Source organism: Salvelinus namaycush, chromosome 32 (genome assembly GCF_016432855.1).
Source record: "Salvelinus namaycush isolate Seneca chromosome 32, SaNama_1.0, whole genome shotgun sequence".
In the NCBI taxonomy this organism is placed as follows: domain Eukaryota; kingdom Metazoa; phylum Chordata; class Actinopteri; order Salmoniformes; family Salmonidae; genus Salvelinus; species Salvelinus namaycush.
In genome coordinates, this window is record NC_052338.1 from 26,147,918 (window position 1) to 26,172,441 (window position 24,524).

General features: G+C 41.2%; 1 protein-coding gene across 6 annotated transcripts; it reads left to right on the plus strand.

Annotated features, from left to right (window-relative positions):
* The first annotated feature begins 90 nt into the window (after window positions 1–90).
* LOC120027416 (protein argonaute-2) lies at window positions 91–23,728 on the plus strand. 6 transcript variants are annotated; one of them, XM_038972341.1, is made up of 20 exons: window positions 91–346; window positions 2,332–2,379; window positions 9,314–9,494; window positions 12,251–12,371; window positions 12,645–12,826; window positions 13,172–13,308; window positions 13,654–13,806; window positions 14,042–14,129; window positions 14,375–14,522; window positions 14,739–14,858; window positions 15,086–15,208; window positions 16,319–16,455; window positions 16,692–16,876; window positions 17,125–17,284; window positions 17,793–17,883; window positions 18,378–18,584; window positions 18,902–19,036; window positions 19,143–19,244; window positions 19,570–19,769; window positions 20,052–23,728. In XM_038972341.1, exons 1-20 carry the CDS (start codon window positions 322–324, stop codon window positions 20,158–20,160), a joined length of 2,652 nt encoding a protein of 883 aa, XP_038828269.1. In that variant the 5' UTR covers window positions 91–321; the 3' UTR covers window positions 20,161–23,728. The 6 variants fall into 6 exon arrangements, with proteins under 6 accessions (XP_038828269.1, XP_038828271.1, XP_038828270.1 ...); XM_038972343.1 differs by having other exon boundaries at window positions 18,378–18,572; XM_038972342.1 differs by having other exon boundaries at window positions 16,322–16,455.
* Window positions 23,729–24,524: the final 796 nt, after the last annotated feature.

A 24,524-nucleotide genomic window follows, 5' to 3' on the forward strand; every position in this document is an offset into this window, starting at 1 on the left:
AATGTTGTAAAATGAACACGGCCAAGGAAAGACCGCGCGGGGATAAGAGAGTGGACTGTGCGTGTGACATCACACAGATCCTTCGCTAGCCTCTCTCGGCATAGCTCCGGTTTGTGTTGGGGGGATGGTGCCGTGCCGAGGATGATAAAGCTATCGTGGTGTTGTAATTTACTGCTTGGCTAAAACCTTCCACTTCCTAACAGAGCCGCCCACACTGTTTTATATATATAGTACCCATTTACGTATGTATTTTGGCGACGTTTGAGAAAAGTGGAGTACCCGTACGTACGACCACAGAGTGCACGCTATACAAACGATAAAATGTATTCCAGTGGAGCAGCTGGAGGTAAGTTTAGCATTTTGCTAGTTAGCAAGACGGATAGCGAATAAATGTGGTGATAGTTTGGTCTTTGGGGCCTCCAATCATTTACACGGTTTTGTTTTCATTTTGTAACATTGTTCGCCAAGCTCAGTTTAACATTTCGTCCCTAGTTAGCTAGCTAGATCTCGCGTTAGCAAGCCTTGCCACCGTTTGCCTGGCCTGTTGTTGTTAGCTAGTTAACTAATGTTAGCTAAGCCTGTTGACCTGGCTAACGATAGTTGGAAGTCGATTAACTTCAATCTTGTTCAAGTCCAATCCTAAAGCAGGAGACATTTGTATAAATAGCAAATAGTAAAAAAAAAAAAAATCAAATAGATGGTTGGGCAGTAACTAGCTACCGAGCTAGCTCAAACTCATTTTTAGTAAACTAGCTAACGTTAGCCTGCTAACGGGTAGTCGCCTTGTTATCCAACGGCGGCTTGTTAACCTTTTCAAATGTTAGCTAGCTAACTTGGTTTGCGTTCTAATGAATTAGTTAGCTACCTGTTAACCATTGCTTGTTGTCTAACTTTCTAGCTGACTAACCCGCTACATTTCGGAGACTGTTTGCACCGAGTTATTCTCTTTGTCGTTAGCTACCATTATGGGTACCAGTCAACTTACTATATATTGAGCAAGCAACAATACTTAAGTTGTGCATCATTAGCTAGCTACATTTAACTAGCTATTGAGTTGAAATTGAGAATGGGGAACTAATTGTTTGATCACTAACAAAATGCCGTTAAGCGAAGGCCAATTAAAGAAAATATCCTCTCCTAACATGCTGTTTTAGTTTGCAAGTGGGAACATGGCCTGGTATTTAGGTTGGGGAAAGCATCCATGGTGACTAGTAGCGTTAGCGAACAGATATTTTATGCTATACTACTAGTGGGTAATTTTTCATTACTCTTAAATTGTTCAAAGTGGAGCCAGTTATGTGAAAATTAATATTTGCTAGAAAATAAGGTTGCACCACTGATACACTGGTTGACTATTTCCAGTTAATTATTTCCAATCCTTCAGTTACTGAGAATGATGGTGACCAGTTTCAGGAAGATGGGTGGTTTTAGGAGTGGTCAGATTGCTGAGCTGCTGGTGTGTACTTGTTGATAAGGGAGATGAAAAATTGGCTCAGCAGTTGTACATGATTCTGTTCTAAGGCTGATAAGAGGGTGAGGCATTTGGAAATGGGTAGTCAGTGTGCGAGAAGATGCAAGCAGGTACGATATATGGGTTGGAAAACCTACCTCAATGCAGGGATGAGGGATTCCACTGTAGTCCAAATTGTACCTTTATCCACACTACTCCATCGAAGATTGAAATACTGCTAGTTTTCCGGTGTAAACAAGTGTACTGGTAGGGTCTGTAGTTGCTAGCTATGCAGCAATAAACTATAGGGCATGAAAATGAACATGGAGTGTTGGAGTTGGTGTTGGAGTTGGAGTTGGTGTTGGAGGGCCAGTAGGAGGCACTCTTTCCTCTGGTCTAAAAAATATCCCAATGCCCCAGGGCAGTGATTGGGGACACTGCCCTGTGTAGGGTGCCGTCTTTCGGATGGGACGTTAAACGGGTGTCCTGACTTTCTGAGGTCATTAAAGATCCCATGGCACTTATCGTAAGAGTAGGGGTGTTAACCCCGGTGTCCTGGCTAAATTCCAAATCTGGCCCTCAAACCATCATGGTCACCTAATAATCCCCAGTTTACAATTGGCTCATTCATCCCCCTCCTCTCCCCTGTAACTATTCCCCAGGTCGTTGCTGCAAATGAGAACGTGTTCTCAGTCAACTTACCTGGTAAAATAACGGTAAAATAAAAAAATACAAAAATGGAGAATGAAGTGACACGGTTTTATTTGGGCATTATGAATAGGAGGAAGTTCTAAGAATATTACAGAACATTTTGTGATCCATGCAGCCTTCATTTTAATCATTGTGAGTCATGTCAATTGACAAATGTTTTTCTCTTCTAGCTGCTGAGCTGCTTGAACCACCTCACTCCTCTGGGTCAATTGGCTCTGGTAAGCTTCTTTCACACCAGTCTTAGGGTACTTTAACACTAAATTGGTTTGGAGTGACTTTTCAGAACTGTGGCATGTTTTCCCCCCTTTAGTTCGGTTTGTTTGGACTGGTGTGAACCAGGGCTGTGACTATACCGGTGTCGCAATATTTTTTTCCATGGCAAAAATGAAAACACAAAGCAGAACAAGCTCTTTGGTCCTTTAATAATCTGCTGTATGTAAAATATTGTGTGCTAACAAGCTCTTTGGTCCTTTAATAATCTGCTGTATGTAAAATATTGTGTGCTATAGCTAGTGTTGAGCGACTAGTGCATTTTGAGGTTTATGTTAGATTATAAAACTAAATCACAAATCGGGGTGTAATTTTTTTTAAACATTAATTGCGTTATGTGGGTTGAATGCTGTAACACAGAATAAAACAATTGAAGTCCCATGATGGTAGTGACTGCCCATTTACTTATTACTTACTTATTCACTTATTAACCATCATTTATTCACTTGAATAAAATATTTAAATTGTATATATTACATTTGTTTTATTTGACTATTTAATTCCAAGTCAGCATCTCATCTCTATAGAGCTATGCTGTCTACAAAATTGTGATTTTTGCCATACTGAACAAAAATATAAATGCAATGATTTTACTGAGTTACAGTTCATATAAGGAAATCAATCAATTTAAACAAATTCATTAGGCCCTAATCTATGGATTTCACATGACTGGGCAGGAGTGCAACCATGGGTGGGCCTGGGAGGGCACAGGCCCACCTACCTGGGAGCCAAGCCAATCAGAATGAGTTTTCCCCACAAGGGCTTTATTGCAGACAAATACTCATCAGTTTCATCAGATGTCCGGGAGGCTGGTCTCAGACAATCCCGCAGTTGAAGAAGCCGGATGTGGAGGTCTTGGCCTGACGTGGTTACACGTGATCTGCGGTTATGATGCCGGTTGGACGTGTACTGCCTAATTCTCTAAAATGACATTGGAGGTGGCTTATGGTAGAGAAAGGAACATTCAGTTATCTGGCAACAGCTCTGGTGGACATTTCTGCAGTCAGCATGCCAATTGCACACTCCCTGAACTTGAAACATCTGTGGCATTGTGGTGTGTGCCAAAACTGAACATTTTAGTGGCCTTTTATTGTTCCCAGCACAAGTTGCACCTGTGTAATGATCATGCTGTTTAATCCGTGTCTTGATATGCCACACCTGTCAGGTGGATGGATTATCTTTACAAAGGAGAAATGTTCACCAATAGGGATGTAAACAACTTTGTGCCCAAAATTTTAGAAATATTTTTTTGTGTGTATTGAAAAATTCTGGGGTCTTTCATTTCAGCTCATTAAACATGGCACCAACACTTTACTGAACAAAAATACAAAACGCAACATGTAAAGTAAATAAGTCATACTTTTATGATTGCTGAATACCAACTATCAATCACTTAGATCATGTATTTTCAGGTAAATGCCTCGTGAAGCAACAGCTGCTCTCTATCACCTCACGATTGAGCATTGTTCTATTCCGTGGCGGTCATTAAACAACGCAGATTGGACAAGTACCCTAATAAATATTATATACACTGCTCAAAAAAATAAAGGGAACACTTAAACAACACAATGTAACTCCAAGTAAATCACACTTCTGTGAAATCAAACTGTCCACTTAGGAAGCAACACTGATTGACAATAAATTTCACATGCTGTTGTGCAAATGGAATAGACAACAGGTGGAAATTATAGGCAATTAGCAAGCCACCCCCAATAAAGGAGTGGTTCTGCAGGTGGTGACCACTTCTCAGTTCCTATGCTTCCTGGCTGATGTTTTGGTCACTTTTGAATGCTGGCGGTGCTTTCACTCTAGTGGTAGCATGAGACGGAGTCTACAACCCACACAAGTGGCTCAGGTAGTGCAGCTCATCCAGGATGGCACATCAATGCGAGCTGTGGCAAGAAGGTTTGCTGTGTCTGTCAGCGTAGTGTCCAGAGCATGGAGGCGCTACCAGGAGACGTGGAGGAGGCCGTAGGAGGGCAACAACCCAGCAGCAGGACCGCTACCTCCGCCTTTGTGCAAGGAGGAGCACTGCCAGAGCCCTGCAAAATGACCTCCAGCAGGCCACAAATGTGCATGTGTCTGCTCAAACGGTCAGAAACAGACTCCATGAGGGTGGTATGAGGGCCCGACATCCACAGGTGGGGGTTGTGCTTACAGCCCAACACCGTGCAGGACGTTTGGCATTTGCCAGAGAACACCAAGATTGGCAAGTTCGCCACTGGCGCCCTGTGCTCTTCACAGATGAAAGCAGGTTCACACTGAGCACATGTGACAGAGTCTGGAGACACCGTGGAGAACGTTCTGCTGCCTGCAACATCCTCCAGCATGACCGGTTTGGCGGTGGGTCAGTCATGGTGTGGGGTGGCATTTCTTTGGGGGGCCGCACAGCACTCCATGTGCTCGCCAGAGGTAGCCTGACTGCCATTAGGTACCGAGATGAGATCCTCAGACCCCTTGTGAGACCATATGCTGGTGCGGTTGGCCCTGGGTTCCTCCTAATGCAAGACAATGCTAGACCTCATGTGGCTGGAGTGTGTCAGCAGTTCCTGCAAGAGGAAGGCATTGATGCTATGGACTGGCCCGCCCCCAATTGAGCACATCTGGGACATCATGTCTCGCTCCATCCACCAACGCCACGTTGCACAACAGACTGTCCAGGAGTTGGCGGATGCTTTAGTCCAGGTCTGGGAGGAGATCCCTCAGGAGACCATCCGCCACCTCATCAGGAGCATGCCCAGGCGTTGTAGGGAAGTCATACAGGCACGTGGAGGCCACACACACTACTGAGCCTCATTTTGACTTGTTTTAAGAACGTTGGATCAGCCTGTAGTGTGGTTTTCCACTTTAATTTTGAGTGTGACTCCAAATCCAGACCTCCATGGGTTGATAAATTTGATTTCCATTGATCATTTTTGTGTGATTTTGTTGTCAGCACATTCAACTATGTAAAGAAAAAAGTATTTAATAAGAATACTTCATTCATTCAGATCTAGGATGTGTTATTTTAGTGTTCCCTTTATTTTTTTGAGCAGTGTATATATTTTATACAAGTATATGGACATCCCTTCAAATTAGTGGCTATTTCAGCCACACCTGTTGCTTGACAGGCTTATGAAATCGAGCACACAGCCATGCAATCTCAATAGACAAACATTGGCAGTAGAAAGGCCTTGCTGAAGAGCTCAGTGACTTTCAAGGCTGTTATAGCATCAAAGTGGGGAACAACTCCATATTATTGCCCATGAATTTAGAATGAGATGTTCGACGAGCAGGTGTCCACATACTCTTTTTTTCTCCTTTTCTTCTTCTTCCCACACTCTTGGTAATGTAGATGCACAATGGATTATGGTCGTAGTTAATTACCAAGTTTTAGGTGCTTAAGTGCGTAGACTATTGGCCTGTTGGAAACTACAACTCCCTACTACATCGCACAGTTCAGGCTGGATCTGATTTATCTCTAGACGAACTGTGATGTGTGCATTGAGCTCACAGAGAGGAACACAAATGGAATTCAAATAATTGAACTGACACCAGTCAATTAATAAAAAAAAAAGGAAAATAACCAGTTTCAGTTAATCGCTCAGCACTGGCTATATATAGCTTGGAAAATAAATAAATGTGACTGGATGATAATGTTTTCCTAAAGAATTAAAATTTGTTTTGTTTCCTTTCAACAATGCTAACGAGTTTCTCGATACTGGTGTAGTCCCAGCCCTAGTGTGAATACACTATCTGCACTTGGGAATGCACAAAATTACACAACGTGGGTCGCTCAAAGGGTGGTCCTATAGGCTACTGAATTTAGCCTACTCACGTCGTAAGATGGAGCGGCTATTGTGCTGTTTTCTCCCGCATGTTGTTGGAAGACCAAAGAGAAAGTAATATGATGTTTGGGACAAGTTATGCTGATTAATGATAATACATGGATTTAACGTGAGTTTTCTCTAATAAACAAATGACTGGTATGAACACGATTTTGTTGAGCCATTTTAGTTTGACATTTGGCAATGTGAAACCAGCCGGACCAACAAAAAAATTAAGAAATATTCACTGATTCAACTATTGCTCAGAACTACAGTACCAGTCAAGTTTGACAGACCTACTCATTCTAGGGTTTTTCTTTATTTTTTACAATTTTCTACATTGTAGAATAATAGGGAAGACGATGACAACACTATGAAATAACACACATGGAATTATGTAGTAAACACATGTTAAACAAATCAAAATATATTTGAGATTCTTCAAAGTATCCACCCTTTGCCTTGATAGCTTTGCACATTCTTGGCATTCTTTTAACCAGCTTCAGGAGGTAGTCACCTGGAATGCATTTCAATTAAGGTAGGGGCCTTGTATATTCAGAAGAGAGCCCTATTTGGTAAAAGACCAAGTCCATATTATGGCAAGAACAGCTCAAATAAGCGAAGAGTAACAACAGTCCATTACTTTAAGACATGATGGTCAGTCAATGTGAAACATTTCAAGAACTTTGAATGTTTCTTCAAGGGCAGTCCAAAAAATAAGTTAATTAGTTACCAGACTCAGAAATTGCAGACCAAATAAATTCTTCAGAGTTCAAGTAACAGACAAATCTCAACATCAACTGTTCAAAGGAGACTGCGTGATTCAGGCCTTCATGGTAAAATTGCTGCAAAGAAACCACTACTAAAGGACACCAATGATAAGAGACTTGCTTGGGCCAAGAAATGCGAGCAATGGACATTAGACCGGTGGAAATCTGTCCTTTTGGTCTGAGTCCAAATTTGAGATTTTTGGTTCCAACCGCCGTGTCTTTGTGAGACGCAGAGTGGGTGAACGGCGGATCTCTGCATGTGTGGTTCCCACTGAAGCATGGAGGTGGGGGGGTGCTTTGCTGGTGACACTGTGATTTATTTAGAATTCAAGGCATACTTAACCAGCATGGCTTCCACAGCATTCTGCAGCAATACGCCATCCCATCTGGTTTGCATGTAGTGGGACTATCATTTGTTTATCAACAGGACAATGACCCAACATACTTCCACGCTGTGTAAGGGCTATTTGACCAAGAAGGAGAATGATGGAGTGCTGCATCAGATGCTCCTGCCTCCACAATCACTTGACCTCAACCAAATTGAGATGGTTTGGGATGAGTTGGACCACAGAGTGAAGGAAAAGCAGGCAACAAGTGCTTAGCATATGTGGGAACTCCAAGACTGTTGGGAAAGCATTCCAGGTGAAGTTGGTTGAGAGAATACCAAGAGTGCGAAGCTGTCAAGGCAAAGGGTGGCTACTTTGAAGAATCTCAAATATACCATATTTTGATTTGTTTAACACTTTTTTTTTTGGTTACTACACGATTCCATGTGTGTTATTTCATAGTTTTGATGCTTTCACTATTCTACAATGTGGAAAATAATGTAAAAATAAAGAAACCCTTGAATGAGTAGGTGTGTCCATACTTTTGACTGATACTGTGTGTGAAAACACCCTTAAGGTTACTACAAGCTTCATTCCGTTGATCTACTCGCTTGCGTGCCCAGGGGTGGAGTGGGATTTTTGGAGCAGCGGACAGCTTTTGGTAACATGATGTCCCGCTACCATTTACAAGGGGGCGATGTGAAAGCAAGGAAAAGTAGCCTGCCCTTGCTAGCCTTTAGAGCTTCCCACATCTTTAAATGTCTTGATTCTGGCAGGCAAAGGAAATTGGATATAAAATAGGGCAAGTATAACTGTGGGAATCAATTAGGTAGTGTTTACCGGCAAGAAACACTGGACAACAGCTGACTGCACTGGAGCACATCGGCCATGTCCGAAATCTGTCTTGCCTGCTACTTACTAAAATGACATACTGTGTACTAATTTTACTGCATCCTATTAAGAACTAATGCAGTAGGTAACATATCAAGATACTTGGCTCACCCATCCTGAGAATGCGTCATGTAATGCACAACTTTTGATTCCTGCCATTCATTTATTTGGGTACAGGGCGTCCCCTTATCTGATTATCAGCTGTTGTCAAACAGACTCAGGAATAACGATTCTCTTCTTCAAAAGTGTGCAGTGAATTCTAATAGATGAGCCAAAATGAGTAGAACATCGACGCATTTAAAGCATACTCAATTTAAAGATTCACATACTATAAAAAAATATATATCGCATTCCTAAAATACCTATTTAGAACGCAAGTCAGGTCGTGTCCGAATAACCATTATTTTCCAAAGGGACTTGTTTTACATCATATGTCCCAAATTTCAGGGGTCTGATATCCCCTTCTCTACCTATTACAACAAAGCTGGTTATCACGTGGGATGCCAGTTATTCTTAGACATGCTGATTAGAAGTTGAAAATTTGACCCTCGTCATAGCTAAGCTTCTATCTGAGGAAACACACATAATCCCTAGGATTAACAGACCGCTAAAGAAAAGACTGACTTTGAACCAGTTTTGCCAAGGCAGCAGCTAGTCTTCCTGGGGTCCAGCAAAATTAAGGCAGTTATATACATTACATTTCATAACTTCACAACACATTAAGTGTGTGCTCTCAGGCCACTACTCCAATACGAAATCCATGTGGGTGTGAGTTATCGTGTGTGTGTCTCTTCACAGTCCTCAGTGTTCAATAAGTTGTCCCAACTTGGTCAGGGCTCACCAACCAAATAGTTCAAGCATGGAAGTCAAATGCTTTGAACATCCAACTATTCAAATTCTAAAAATAATATTCTAGAACAATCTTGTTGTGCGTTAGCGCAAACAGGGTGTCTTGCTAACTTGTGATAATGAACATAGGAGTTGGAAAAACTGCACAAACACATCTGTGACTAGGCACAATCCATTCCATCTGTACAGTTATTAACTTGTTCGTTTGTTTGCTTCCTACCCCTGACCCCTCTGATCCAGATCCCCCATCTCCCCCAGTGCCAGAGTATGTGTTCAAACCCCCCTCGCGGCCAGACTTTGGCACCATGGGCAGGACAATCAAACTGCAGGCCAACTTCTTTGAGATGGAGATCCCCAAACTGGAGGTCTACCACTACGACATCGACATCAAGCCAGAGAAATGCCCCAGAAGGGTCAACCGGTATGGAACCGTTTTATTTGGTTTACAGGCTTTCACCTGAGTATTCAATTATCTAGTTAGAAGTTGCCAAAGTTCCAGAGTATATCTAAGTATTTTTTTAACCTCCCGCTTTGGGCTGGTGGTGTTAATGTGTAGTTCATAAAATTGTTTTACCACAATTAGCCACGAAATCCCTAGTTTGAAAGAGACTGTTTTTCTGGAAGCTGTGCTGCGCCATTTTTCCCATGTGAGCTAGGGATGGGCATGAGTAATCGAGTACTTGAACGGACGTCAAAACTTTACCTTTAACCAGAGATGATGATATATATATATATATTTTTTTTTTAAAGCAAAAAAGCTGTACAACTATTTGGTGTATTTTCTTTTTTTTTGAAGACTACGTTAATTTGCTTTTACTCTAGAGTTCCATTTGTACATATGCATTTGGGCAACACATCAAAAAAGAAGCCAAGTATCACACAATTCTGATCCCTAAATTCCCTTACCCTTCCATGTCTCACTTACTCAATTGCGTTCCGACTGCTCCCTCCACACATGCGTGCTGAGTGGACTTAGAGAAATAAATGCCTATTAAAGACGTATCTTACTGATGGGATACACAAGCTACATTCCTTGCCAAATGATGACAGTTTCATCACAAATTCAAAATGGACTGGCTGACTGAAGGTGGGAAATATGTGTTAAAATAATGAGCTGAAATTTTGGAACAATTGCACAATTTTCTGCGTGGGGTCTTAGCGGTTGTCACTAGTTACAACAGGCACAACGTCAATCGCTATATGTAACCGACCGGCTCGATTCAGTCCTATGTAGCAAAATTTGAAATTGTATTATTTCTTTTTTTACATTGGATAAAAGTAGAGACTTGGCTAGAAAATGGTATGTCACACTACAGTTGAGGAACAATTGAAAAGTAATTCTGCTTTGAAAGTTGATAAACTTGTAACCCCACTTTTGAGAAAATGGCCCTTGAATGTCTTGGTACACCTACTGGAGAGCTCTTTGTCTACACTCATTCAGCATCGCTCACACCCTTAAGCCATAGCCCCACCCAACTTTTTAAGGATTCACATGTGAGGCCATGTGCTAAACAGTGAGTACGGTCGTGCACTAAACCACCAAAGCTTTCATAGCTTACGGTTGTGAGTGACAAAATAAAAGCAGGGCATTTTACCAGATCATTTTAGAACTTGGACACTGTCTCGTTGGCTTAATGTTATATCGTAATTTGACTTTGGTTCTGGTCATTATGTTCTTCACATTTAGTCTCTGGTAAACACACTATCAAATCCCAAGTTTATTTGTCACATACACAGGATACAGAAGGTGTAAACGGTCAAGTGAAATGGTTACTTGCATAATGGAGTCTTAAAAAAATATTGTGTAGCTAGCTAAATGATGAACCATAATCCCAACTCATAACGTTACCACCCTGCATGAATCTACAGGTAGCTAAACGCTAACCAACTAGGTTCAATGTTAGCTAGCTAACATTAGGCTATTGCTAGCAATGTAAATGTCTTTGAGATAAGAATAATATACATACACGTAACATTAGCCAACGTTGGCTGGCTCTCTCGCTAGCTATCTAACTGTATGCTTTAACTTGCAATGAGAACTACTTTCGGACAAAATTAGAAACGTATAATATATTAAATTGTAGCTAGCTAGACTCTTACCCGTATACACAAATGAACACTTCTCCCTCTGTCATGGATGCCATGGTTGCCTTCGTTTGAAGACGTAATCCAGAGATGTGTTTTATACAACAGCTTTCTGTGTTCTATTTTCAACTCCCTTGTAATCAAACGCCTACATTTTTCTCCTTAGCTATCATACTCTTGCTTCCAACAGGCATTCTACTGATTTCAAAACTCGGTCCTCCAGAAAGTGGAGAGCTATCATTCAAAATCTGCGTTAGAAAGGATTACCTACACATATTAAGCAGCTCATTATAGACCGAAGTGTGCTACATGGCAGACCAATCCGAACTCATCTCGGCATGTCCAATCCATTATCTCAGCCAATCATGGAAAGCGGGAAGGTTCCTGTTTTCTCCGTGGCTAAACCAACTAGGCTCATAATTTAACAATTGTGTTCGTATTTACAGATGGCATACAAGTTTGTTAATAAGGCACATGAAAGTTCACGTTCCAGAAGGCATTTCTGCCAAACGCATTTTGCAACAAAAAAAAATGTTAATGCTCAAATGCCTCTCCTGTGAAGTAGTGATGCGCAACATTCACCTAGTTTCCTGAAACGTGTCACATATCATGAAAACCAAAAGGAAAATGTTTGTCTTAGTATAAGGTTAGCAGTGTGGTTTAGGGTTAGGTTTAACATCTGATTTTTAAGAAGAGAAATTGTAGAAACAGTTGGGGTTTATGACTTTGTGGCTGTGGTAACCAGTGACGATCCTAGTCTGCGAACTGCTAATGCCATTTACAATTGATTAGCCTAGGCTATAAACCCACTAAATATAGACAGGTTCCAGACTGAAAATATGAAAAAACATTAGTTTGATAAAGACAAAGTAAATCAAACGTCAATATCGAAAAGACCGATTTTTTGGGGGGGTTTGTAACCCTGAAATGTCTTTCAACTCTCCAAATTGAGCCCCGTTTCAAATGATCACTCTTTGAGAATAACTGTTCCAGATGCACATCACTTCTGTTATATGACATAGTACACAGTCCTATTTTATAGCATAAAAACTGTTGATAACGTCTCATATGCTCCATTTTTGTTCTTCTCAGTGAAATTGTGGAGCACATGGTACAGCACTTTAAAACGCAGATCTTTGGGGATCGAAAGCCAGTGTATGACGGGAGGAAGAATCTCTACACAGCCATGCCCTTACCCATAGGGAGGGAAAAAGTATGTCTCCCCATCTGACCGGAGGTGTCGGTGATGTAATTGTGATGTTATGGGACTATCGATGTGATTACATGCAATGTGATACTATATTAATGACATCCATGATATTGGATGGAGAGTGGTTTTACCTTGTGTATAGGATACATATTCCATGTAAGGTCTTGACTTGCCTGGTGATATGAAAAATATATTTTATTAAGCTTTTTGATGCTTTGACTGGATAGTCATGCCAATTTTAAACACATTAAAACACCTGTACACGCACACTCACAGGTGGAGCTGGAAGTGACCATCCCAGGCGAGGGGAAGGACAGGAGCTTCAAAGTGGCCATCAAGTGGGTGTCCTGCGTCAGTTTGCAAGCTCTTCAAGAAGCCCTTTCGGGACGACTGCCAAACATCCCCTTCGAGACCATCCAGGCCCTGGATGTGGTCATGAGACATTTGCCCTCTATGAGGTCAGTCTTTTCCCCTTGAAAACGACCAGTATATTTTCGCTAAGTAAAATTGGTATTTAATGGTGGTATTTAGAGTTGCATACAACATTTTCAGACAAAATTTGCAAATAGGCTAAGCATTACCATGTCTGCTATAATACATTGGGCCACATACTTAATGACCCTCAAGTAATTTCTTCAATCTTTCTCTCAAATCACTGTTTTCTCTATACCTATGTACACACCATTTACATCTAGTGTATTTGGCCATGTTTATTCAAATTCCTCTGTCAGGCTCCTTGTAAAGGCAGATTCTGTTGAGACTGAGGTGAATCACATTGTTGTCTTCCCACCCTCTTCCACCAGGTACACCCCCGTCGGACGTTCTTTCTTCACCCCTTCAGAGGGATGCTCTAACCCCCTTGGCGGGGGTAGGGAGGTCTGGTTTGGGTTCCACCAATCAGTCAGGCCTTCCCTGTGGAAGATGATGCTAAACATTGACGGTAGGTTTCACACAGGAAATGCTTGCGTCCCAAATGACACCCTATTCCCTAAATCGTAGGGAGTGTGTCAGACTAGAGTACGTCTCTGTGTAGGGTGTGTGACTGGAAGGAGGATAGAATCTCATTCCATGGTATGTTACAGGCAGTAAATAGATTTAATTCTTCCTAAAGTGCTGATTGGGTAGGGCTTGTACTTTTGAGGTGATGCCATAGGTCCTAAAAAGGTAAACCCAACTAATTATCCTCAATCGAGTGCAACCTACATAATCGTAAGTTACAGTATGTATTTGGAAGCCGGAGGATAGGTCTGTGAATCTCATCGCTGTGCTTGGTGTTTTGATCCAGTGTCTGCCACCGCGTTCTACAAGGCTCAGCCTGTGATTGAGTTCATGTGTGAGGTTTTGGATTTCAAAAGCATTGAAGAACAACAGAAGCCCTTAACCGACTCCCAGAGAGTAAAGTTTACCAAGGAAATCAAAGGTAATCATTCATTACCAGGTAATCAATAGTTGCGTTGGGTTGGTTGTTTTGTCTGTCTGAGTGGAAATGCTTTAATACTTATACCCAACAATTCTGTATTATTATAATAATAATAAATATTGATATCTATTTGTGTATTGAAGTAAAATCTGATTTGAACTGTTATTTCAAAGTAGAATGTGATAAAATAGGAAAATGTTATTGTTCACAGTATGTGTGAATCTGACCATTGTTTTGCCGTTGTGATTCTCAGGTCTGAAGGTTGAGATCACTCACTGTGGTCAGATGAAAAGGAAGTACAGAGTATGTAATGTTACCAGAAGACCAGCCAGCCACCAGACGTAAGAAAGAACACCATAAAAGATTCACAACTACTGCCTCAATTCCTTTAGTATCTTGTGACATAACCAGGAATGGTTTGCATAGGGATGTAAAACAAAAAAAACTGCTTAACACATCTTTCATGCGCAGATTTAAGAGCAGTTACCAATCAGGACAAACAGAAATCCCCACTTGGGATCTGGAATACCTTTGAAAATCCAATCAAACATTTTTTTCTTTATTTCTCTCATCTGTTTGACCTCAGGTTTCCTCTGCAGCAGGAGAATGGCCAGACCATAGAATGCACAGTAGCACAGTACTTCAAAGACAAGTACAAACTCATACTACGCTACCCCCACCTCCCCTGTCTACAGGTTGGACAGGAGCAGAAACACACCTACCTCCCCCTTGAGGTCAGTCTGCAGTCTCCCCTCACAACCTCAGATGGTTTACTGCTGGGTTCAAATTGTTACAAAGAATGAGGTCCCTGGCGGTATTATAGAAACTCCAGTTTGCCATTGAAACAGTGAAAATGCCTTGTATCTCTAGGGTATGGGAGATTAATCTCCTGGTCGATGATGCCTTCTTAATGTGTCCTTGAAGGTATTAATAAAGTTGTATGTGTCCAGGTATGCAACATAGTAGCTGGCCAGCGGTGCATCAAGAAGCTGACAGACAATCAGACGTCCACTATGATCCGTGCCACAGCCCGATCGGCACCCGACCGCCAGGAAGAGATCAGCAAACTGGTAAAGTTACTGTTACTGGAATGAACTCCAGCACTGAGTGTCTTGAAAGCTGCTTTTTTGCACTTAAAGTATGTATTTGGTTGTAACTGAATGTACAATGACTGAAATGCTGTTATTGAACCATTGGTGGCCTGACCATATGCAAATTATTTCTTTCAGTCTTTCTGAAGTCCTAGTGTATACTAATCCCCTCTGAATTATTACCACTGAACCTTTACCCTTTTCAGATGAGAAGTGCCAACTTTAACAATGATCCTTACGTGCGTGAGTTTGGGGTGATGGTGAGGGATGAGATGACCGAGGTGAATGGCCGAGTCCTCCAGGCCCCATCTATCCTCTACGGAGGGCGGGTAGGTTTCTGCCATTTAAGCTGGATTGATTGATTGACTGATTAGGTAATTCAAAACCACTTGTTGCCTCTGATGCGTAAAAACAGTGCACTGATGAACCACAGTTCTGTAGGTATATTATGCAAAAATAAACTTGGTACTGAGCTTTTTGGAGTGTTAACGTTATATCATTTGTGTTTTGAATGTGAGACATATCCCAGTTGGGTGTAATTGTCTTTAAAAAAATGTAACGCTTAACCTGTGTAGACTTTACTTCTTTTTTCCCCCTTTTTTTTTGCCACAAGCTAGGTTTCCATCCAATTTGCAACAGATTTTCATGCAAATATTTTTAACATTGCATTTTCCCACCAGAGATGTTTCAATCAAACTGACTTTTTGCAGATAAAAGGCTATGGATGATGAAGTAGTGCACATAAAAATAACTTTTGCTATTAAATTCCCATGTACCGAATGAAAAATGCAAGTTAAATAGGTTTCCATCGCATTTTCAACTCTACTGATGGTTTTGTCACAAACTGTTGTGTTATATAGAGAATGTGCCCACTCGTCTTGGTACATGCTCTCTAGCCAACAGCTGGCAGATACAGTGTGGGTAGGCTACCTACATGAGATTATTATGGATAAGAGCCATATTTGTATCTGTCTAACAGCAGCCAAGCATCGATCATCATGTCACCAGAATAAGACTCAATATTTATTGGAAGGAGCATCAAGCTCATCACCTTGCACTTTCACCACCCTGTGAAGTTCATCATAACTTATTTCATCTGTAGACTAATAATTAATAAACTGCAGTGTAGTGGGAGGATCACAGAACATATCATCGTGTGACTCCAAGTTCGCTTCGATAGGATGATGGTTATATCAATATTTGCGCATAAAGGTGTTTCCACCGCCATTTCTTAGACACAAAAAGATCCAACCGTGTCGAACTAACAAATTGTCTGTTGGCATTTATAAAATTGTACTGGTATTTTATGTTTCCATTAGTCTAGTCGTGACTTTTTTTTCATGCGTCAGGTAATTCATCCGCATGAAATGGTTGGCTGGAAGAGTGGTTACAGACAACTATTTGTTTCTGACCCTTACCTCTTCTCCCTTTTACTCAAGCAGAATAAAGCAATAGCAACTCCCATCCAGGGAGTGTGGGACATGAGGAACAAGCAGTTCCACACTGGCATAGAGATCAAGGTGTGGGCCATCGCCTGCTTCGCCCCACAGAGACAGTGTACTGAACTCCTGCTCAAGTAAGAACTGCATCTGCAAGGATGAGGATCTATTAAGTTATTGTTGCAGAAATTTTGATAGTATTAAAAACCAGTAATTTCTTCTACCAATTCCTTGATGGTGTTAAAAACATTCATTACTTCTACACATTCCTTGCATGTTTGCCCTTTATGATTTCCATATTTTCTGAATCTGATTAACATATTTTAGGACTATTGTTTCCCCATCTAACCCCTGATAAACCTGTTTCTCTCAGGGCGTTTACAGACCAGCTGCGTAAGATTTCTCGTGACGCGGGGATGCCCATCCAGGGCCAACCCTGTTTCTGTAAGTACGCCCAGGGGGCGGACAGCGTGGAGCCCATGTTCAAACATCTCAAGTACACCTATCAAGGCTTGCAACTGGTGGTGGTCATCCTGCCTGGGAAGACGCCCGTCTATGGTGAGGAAAGTGGAAAGTATGTTCCTAAGTGAATGGCTGTCTCCTGTTTTTATAGATTAACCTGTAAACCCTCTTGGTTCAGCTAGAACGCTGTGCTCTAAAAGGGCTTTTGTTATTTTTCCTGGATCATCTTTCCAACTGTATCAAATCTCATATGTAGACTTTCTAACACACACACACACCGCTAGCTGTATATCTCTCCTGTTGCGCTGACATGGCCTGTCTCCCTCCCTCCCTGTGTGGTGTAGCTGAGGTGAAGCGTGTTGGTGACACGGTGCTGGGCATGGCCACCCAGTGTGTCCAGGTGAAGAACGTTCAGAAGACCACTCCCCAGACCCTCTCTAACCTCTGCCTGAAGATCAACGTCAAGCTGGGCGGGGTCAACAACATCCTCCTCCCACAGGGCAGGTCAGTGTAGAACCTCTCTCATTAACATGGGCATGAGTACTTGCTGGTTGTTGTCATCAATCAAATGGAGTGTTATACATTTGTTCAAAATGTATAAACCGTTATACATTTGTCCATGACATCTGAGACTGGTGGCTTGTTTCAACATGCTCATTCACCTATACATCCACATGTAGGGCTCAAAGCTTTTTTACCAGGAGCACGTGTGTGCTTAAGTTGAAAAATATAGGCACACACAAAGGAATTTAGGAGCACAGTGAAAAATATTTGCGGTAATAATGCTAGAATCCTTAAGTATTATAGGCGCACTGGTGCTCCTAAATATAAATTACAGGTTGCACTGCAAAATATTTTGGCACCTATGCAAGTGAAATGGTTGCACTGTAGAGCCATGACATGCCGTAAATGATTCATTTGTTTAAACTATAATGTTTCCGTCCATTCTTCTGTTCACACTACTTCTCTAAGGATGGTTCTGGTTAACCTTGTGGGTGTCTATTCTTCCCAGGCCCCTGGTGTTCCAGCAGCCAGTCATCTTCCTGGGTGCTGACGTCACTCACCCTCCTGCTGGAGACGGGAAGAAACCCTCCATCGCAGCAGTAAGTCAGACAGACCAGACTCTCCATAGGGCCTTGTGTCAACTACCAGGGAATGTAGGGGTGCATCTCAATAGTGTACAGTAGTTTATTTTACTATACCCACAACCATGTTCTGCTAGGGAGGCAGGGTGCATCTCAATAGTCTACTGTGGTTTCCTATACTATGTCAAACATCACCATCTGAAATGGTGGAAGCAATGGCACTGATAGTCTAAGGTCTAGGGGTGAATGTCAATAGTCTACTGTGGTTTATTTGACTATGTCCAACATCATCTAAAATGGAGAGGACTAAGGAAAACTATAGTCTACCACTCCACCTAGCTCACTGATGGGCTTTCACCTGACTAGCAAAAAATCTCCTAAGTGTGACCTGTGCTTCCTCAGACGTGATTCTTCATGATTAATCAGCAATTCCTGCTTATCTAGCCATCCTCCTAGCCAAAATCCCTGATGTGTAATTTTGTCCAGATCACATCCCTGGTCCTCTTTTCTAGGTGGTGGGGAGCATGGATGCCCACCCCAGCCGCTACTGTGCCACGGTGCGGGTACAGCAGCATCGCCAGGACATCATCCAGGACCTGGCCACAATGGTCAGAGAGCTGCTCATCCAGTTCTACAAGTCCACCCGCTTCAAGCCCACCCGGATCATCTACTACCGCGACGGCATATCTGAGGGCCAGTTCAACCAGGTTAGACTTGAGGTAGACTTGAGGAAATAGGATTTCAATTCAATTGCATGATCTGTAATTGTACTGTACAAACCGTGGGGCGTGAGTAAAAAAATAAAAAAATAATTGGGTTTTGTATTGGTTTCTGTTTATTGGTTACTGTTCCAATTTAATTCTGACTGCCCTGTCTTTGTCTTTACCGAGATCAAATCAGATATTTTGGTTGTTTGGGAGTTAATTTGTAATTGTTCCTTTTTGGTTTGCACTGCTGTGTTTCTATTGGTTACCGTTCTGACTCCTTGTTTTGAACTGGTATAAATGGACCTGCTGTCGTTTTGGGGTTTATCCAGGTGCTCCAACATGAGTTACTGGCGATCCGTGAGGCCTGCATCAAGCTGGAGAAAGACTACCAGCCCGGTATCACCTTCGTGGTGGTGCAGAAGAGACACCACACTCGACTGTTCTGCATGGACAGAAACGAGAGGGTTCGTAATCTCTCCAATTCATACTGACCACTATTACTGTAAAATAAATGTGCATATTAAATTCCTACATTGGGATATTATATGATTCCTAATGTGTTTTGTTCAGGTTGGTAAGAGTGGCAACATCCCTGCCGGCACCACAGTAGACACCAAAATCACTCACCCATCGGAGTTTGACTTCTATCTGTGTAGCCATGCTGGCATTCAGGTAAGAACCAGCCAGCATCCAGGGGTGCATCCCAAATGGCACCCTATTCCCTATATAGGGTACTACTTTGTGTGCACTATATGGGAATAGGGTACAATGTCTGACACAACCCAGGACACTATAGAGCTAGGTCGTGGAGAATGGACCCACCGCCAGCTTTACTAATATAATGTGCTTTTGAGAGAATCGAATTGTAGTTTCTCTGCTCTAAATGTTTTTATAATTGGGACTTTTCACATTTCTAGATGTTGGTTATAGTAGAGCCAAAAAGTAAATGACTAATCCATTTACAATAAACATTTATATAATTTGTAATTCCCCTCAGGGGACCAGCCGACCATCCCACTACCACGTGCTGTGGGACGACAACCATTTCACCTCAGACGAGCTGCAGGTACTGACCTACCAGCTGTGCCACACCTATGTGCGCTGCACCCGCTCCGTGTCCATCCCAGCACCGGCCTACTACGCCCACCTGGTGGCATTCCGTGCCCGCTACCACCTGGTGGACAAAGAGCACGACAGGTAAGAGACATCACCATGTCTGCTGTAGACCATGGCCCTGTTCTGATACCACCTGGTGGACAAGGAGCACGACAGGTAAGAGACATCACCATGTCTGCTGTCGACCATGGTCCTGTTCTGATACCCTATTAAAGTAACTGATATTTCCATCATCACTGCACCATTCAAATTGTGATAGATGAGTGATTACCAGAAGGTGATGAAGAAAGGTCTTTAATATATATATATTTTTAAAGAATTCACTGAAGAATTCACTAACTCTTTCCCCTGTGATCATTCCAGTGCGGAGGGCAGTCACACGTCGGGACAGAGCAACGGGCGTGACCAGCAGGCCTTGGCCAAGGCAGTTCAGATTCACCAGGACACACTGCGCACAATGTACTTCGCCTGAAGCTCCAAGCCTGGGCACCGGGGTCGGCAGGGGTGAGACAGACCCCACAGGGAAGAAGCCTTCACTCCTCCCACCTAACCCCCTTACTGTGTCAGGTGTGGGCATCAGTGGGTTTGTGCCGTCTATCGTCTCTCCTCACCAGTAAGGGGGCATGATAAGTGTCATCCCAAACAAATTGGAATGGTTTCTTTTCCAAAATGTCCACAATTGTTTTCAAACCCACACATGCAAAACCACTTTCTTCCCCTCTCCCTGGCCTTACCCTGGTCATTATTAGGCAGTAGTATGTAAAATGATTCCTCAGAAATCGTTTGTGGTGGGGTGGACTCGTTTATTTGACATGTTGTACATTTTGTTTGTATTTGTAAATTAGTAGTTTACAGAGTTTGAGCAAAGGAAAAACTTTTATTAGGAAATACTTCTATCAAAAACTAGAGGGCAGTATCCTCACACTTTGATTGTTTAGAATCTAGACACAAGGTCACACTAAACCGTTTTCTCCATATTTTTTTTATAGGGTTAAAGGGAGGTGGGCATATCGAAGATACGGGCCCAATGGAAGGTTTATAATCATTCTTTCGCTTCACAACTTTATTATTTATCAGCCAATCAAAGCAAAGTGCACTGACCAGATGGATACTTTGACCAGGACACAAATACTTAACATGTTGTCTTTTCATTTGTATGTACAGCTATGAATTGAACAGGCCTGTGTACAGTACCAGTCGCAGAGTATTTGTCCATCAACACTGGTGACCAACACATGTTTTTATGCTGCATCTGATGACAGCAAGCATTAGATTTTCATTAGACTTTGAAACTGTTCACACTTATTTTTAATCAAGACCTATACAAATTAGTAATATGAAATCTAAACTGTCGGCAATTGTCGCTCTCTTGCCTTTTTTACTTGGACTGAGTCGTTTTGTCAATCTATGGTCAGTGTTGCAAGAGAAACTTACTAATAGAATGGGACTGGTTCCCAACAGACACCTTTTTATGTTCTCTGAGCCTTGTTACATGTTAAGACATCTACATTAGGGGGGAGGTCAAGTCTCTTCAAATTACATTTTTGTATCCCCTTATTTTCATGTTGTCTTTCTAAAAAAAAAATTTTTTTTAAATACGAATTTGTGTGTAGATGACTCACACAGTCGATTTGGATATGTTAACCCTATCTGTAGTTTTGATCTTTTTAAAATGGTTTCAATCATGGTTTTCTCCCTGCTGGGGGGCAAGTCGTGTTGCTGGCATCTTTAGTACAGGCGTTGGTGTATGAATCGGTACAGTAGAGTGAGCCTATGCTCCAAGTGTCACACAGCTTAGGGACTGAAGAATGGGGTGGGGTTCTATTGGGTGGAAAAGGATTCCGGAGACGGATATGTTCTCTTCATTATTGCTCAGCAAAACAGGGGGGCAATTATTCGTAGTCAAGCAAAGGTTTTGTTTTTTAATTGTGGTTCTTTGTAGCATAGCCTTGAGGGACATATGGTATATTTTGAATAAGCTTTTAGAAGAGGTTGTTAAAATTATAATAGAATAATTTTTTTATTGGCCCATATGTAGTTGAATTAAATTAAGTCAAATTGGCTTTATTTGTATACGCAGAACTTTCATGCAAAAAAAATGTAATGCCTTCCAAAACTGAAATTATACTGATCTTTAGTATATTTATTTTTATTCCCTTTTCTGTTCTCCTGAATAATTCGATTTTAGCAGGGAATTCTTCATGTAGCCTAGATGGACTGGCTTTTATCCCTCTTTTCTAACTATGCATTGTTTTTAAACAAGACATTTTTAGCAGTGATGTTTCTCAAATATGAATTTAGGGTATTTGTAGTAACTTTTTTTTTTTTTTTTTTTTGCTTGGTGCATTTAATAGCGTTTGTAGTGCTTCTTCCCTATACCTTTGTAATGGTATGGGGGATTGTATTTAATTTGTATTGTATGTTTGCTAGCACAAATTCGGTATATACTTTGTTTTACAATCTTTCTTCTTAGCCAAACAAGATTACACATTTTGTACATTGACGCACAAAAGGACAGCTTAATTACAGGTGCTAGACGTTTTTTCTCCTTCACTGTAATGTCACCTTAAATCCGCGATGGACTTCACTTGCCGTAAGTATGGTAATAGATTAAGCTTTTTTGAACAACTTTTTTTCTTTCTCCCTTAACGATATTCATTACTTTAATTTCTAATTCCCTGTAAAGTAATCCAAAATCTGACTGTTTGTTGGGCATTCTTAGAAATCAAGTACTTGATATTTACTGTTATGTCAATATTATTATTTGGTGCTGGTCTTGCGACTTGTAAATTTGGATGCACTTTTCATAGAAGTGAACTTGGTATGAATTCCATTGATTGGTTGATCCAAGCAGGAAACTCGAACGTACATTATGAGTCTGGTGCAATTGTGTTGAAATGGCTGTGTGTTCTACCTCTTGTTACCTGTTCAAGTGTTATGGTAACGTCACACTGCTGGTCATTTCTTCATAATTACACAGGATATTATATCTGGTAGGCATCATTTGAATCTTACATTGTCACGAAATGGAATGATTTTGAACGTTTTTCGTGTGACAGTCGGTGAACCGGCGTTCTGTAATCATAGTTCTTGTGCACGATCCTAAAGCTGCTTTTTTTAAAAGTGGTTAGAGAGCTACATGATCTTTAGTGTTGAGCTGAAATTATGTTGGTCCAACCAAGCTTTTGACTTGGCCTTTTTTTCCCTATGCGCCCATGGAACAGCATTCATTTAGCACCTTTTTATTTGTGGTAAAATGTTTTAAACCAACCAATGCAAAACATAAAAAAATATATCACAATAACTTCATTGCATATCCTTGGAGATGGATGGTATGTTACCTAACTGACTGCTGTGAAACATGTTGGTCAAGCCACGCTAATAACAATTATAGCTGCTCACCCACAATTTGTCGATTTACTATTGTAGCCTATGTCATGTCTTTTAAACTATTAGCTTGATACTGAATATGCAACATGTACTGCTGTGTTCCCATAGATACACATGGGGTACATGGAAAGGCATCTCCCATGTTGCTTTAATTGGGTTCATTGAATGTAGCTGTTCAATGAAATATTGACATTTTTGTTTTGGAATGCATCGTCTAAGCTCTGCCTCACGTTTATTCAGGTTATTGTTTGCTACAGTCAATCGTACAGAGGGCAGAAACATGTAGTCAAGTGGACTTGATGTTATTGATAACTTGAGTTTGTTTTTTGCTATGGAAACTATGATACAAGATGTGTGCTTGTCCATTGAAATGTGAATATTTCCCTTTCAATGTGGATAATGTTCAATGTTTCATACTACCATTTTTCACCGGTTTTCCCAACCTGTAGTCTGCCCCACCCTTTGTTCATCCTAAACTTGTTTCTTGGGAGATGTGGTCTTGTTTTTACTGCTTATACGTGTTTTAAGTTACCTATTTATACACAGCACCTTAGATTATATCGGACCTGTACAGCATTGCTTTTCCTGAAAATATCCAAAACATTTAATAATGTTCTTTTTTGCACTAAAATAAAAAAAATACTTTTGGAGCTGTTGTCTAGTTGAGTCACTAGTGTTGTCTCAGAAGGAATGAGAGATGAGATCAGATGAGCTGGTTTGAGTCATCATGATGCTTACATTGTTTAAATAGCAGGCTAGTTTGTCTGGTGAGACCATTAACTCATTGCATTGACAACTGGTCCCAGATAAACACACGTGCACTTCGAAGTCAGACATTCAGATGGTTACACCTAGGCCTATTTGTTGAGGGATTCTCCCAGCCAACCAGCGTACAGTGGGTGATTCACTGAAAATAATGCCTTTTAAAGTCTTTGTCAGATAAATAACTGCCACTGGGTTGTGATTGAAACTCCTCCCAGAAGAGGGTGCTATTCATGCATTTATTTGTTTTGAGCTTTTGTTTCTATGGCCATGCTTGAAGGTTGTGAGTGATAGCTTGAAGGTTGTGAGTGAGACAACAGCATATGCAAAGTAACAAAGATGAAACTGACATCTTACCATGTATTAGGATACTGGGTGGATGTCTGATAGTTGTGAACATTGTGATTTGTATATTGTACTGGTTGTGTAAATGTGTAGCTATAGTCTGATGCCAAAGTTTGTGTGTGGAATGTGTTCTGCAAGTTGGTTGTTAGATATGTATTATTTGCGTTTATGGTCGCCAGAAATACGACTTCCATAGAGAAATCGCATGCATCAACGAATGTGGCAGAACTAACGTTAGTGTCATATCAGTATGTAGGAGTTATCTGCAAACCTTAAGCTTTTTTTTGTCAACATACATGTAACTGCCAAAATAATGGTAACATTTCAGGGTTTTTTTCT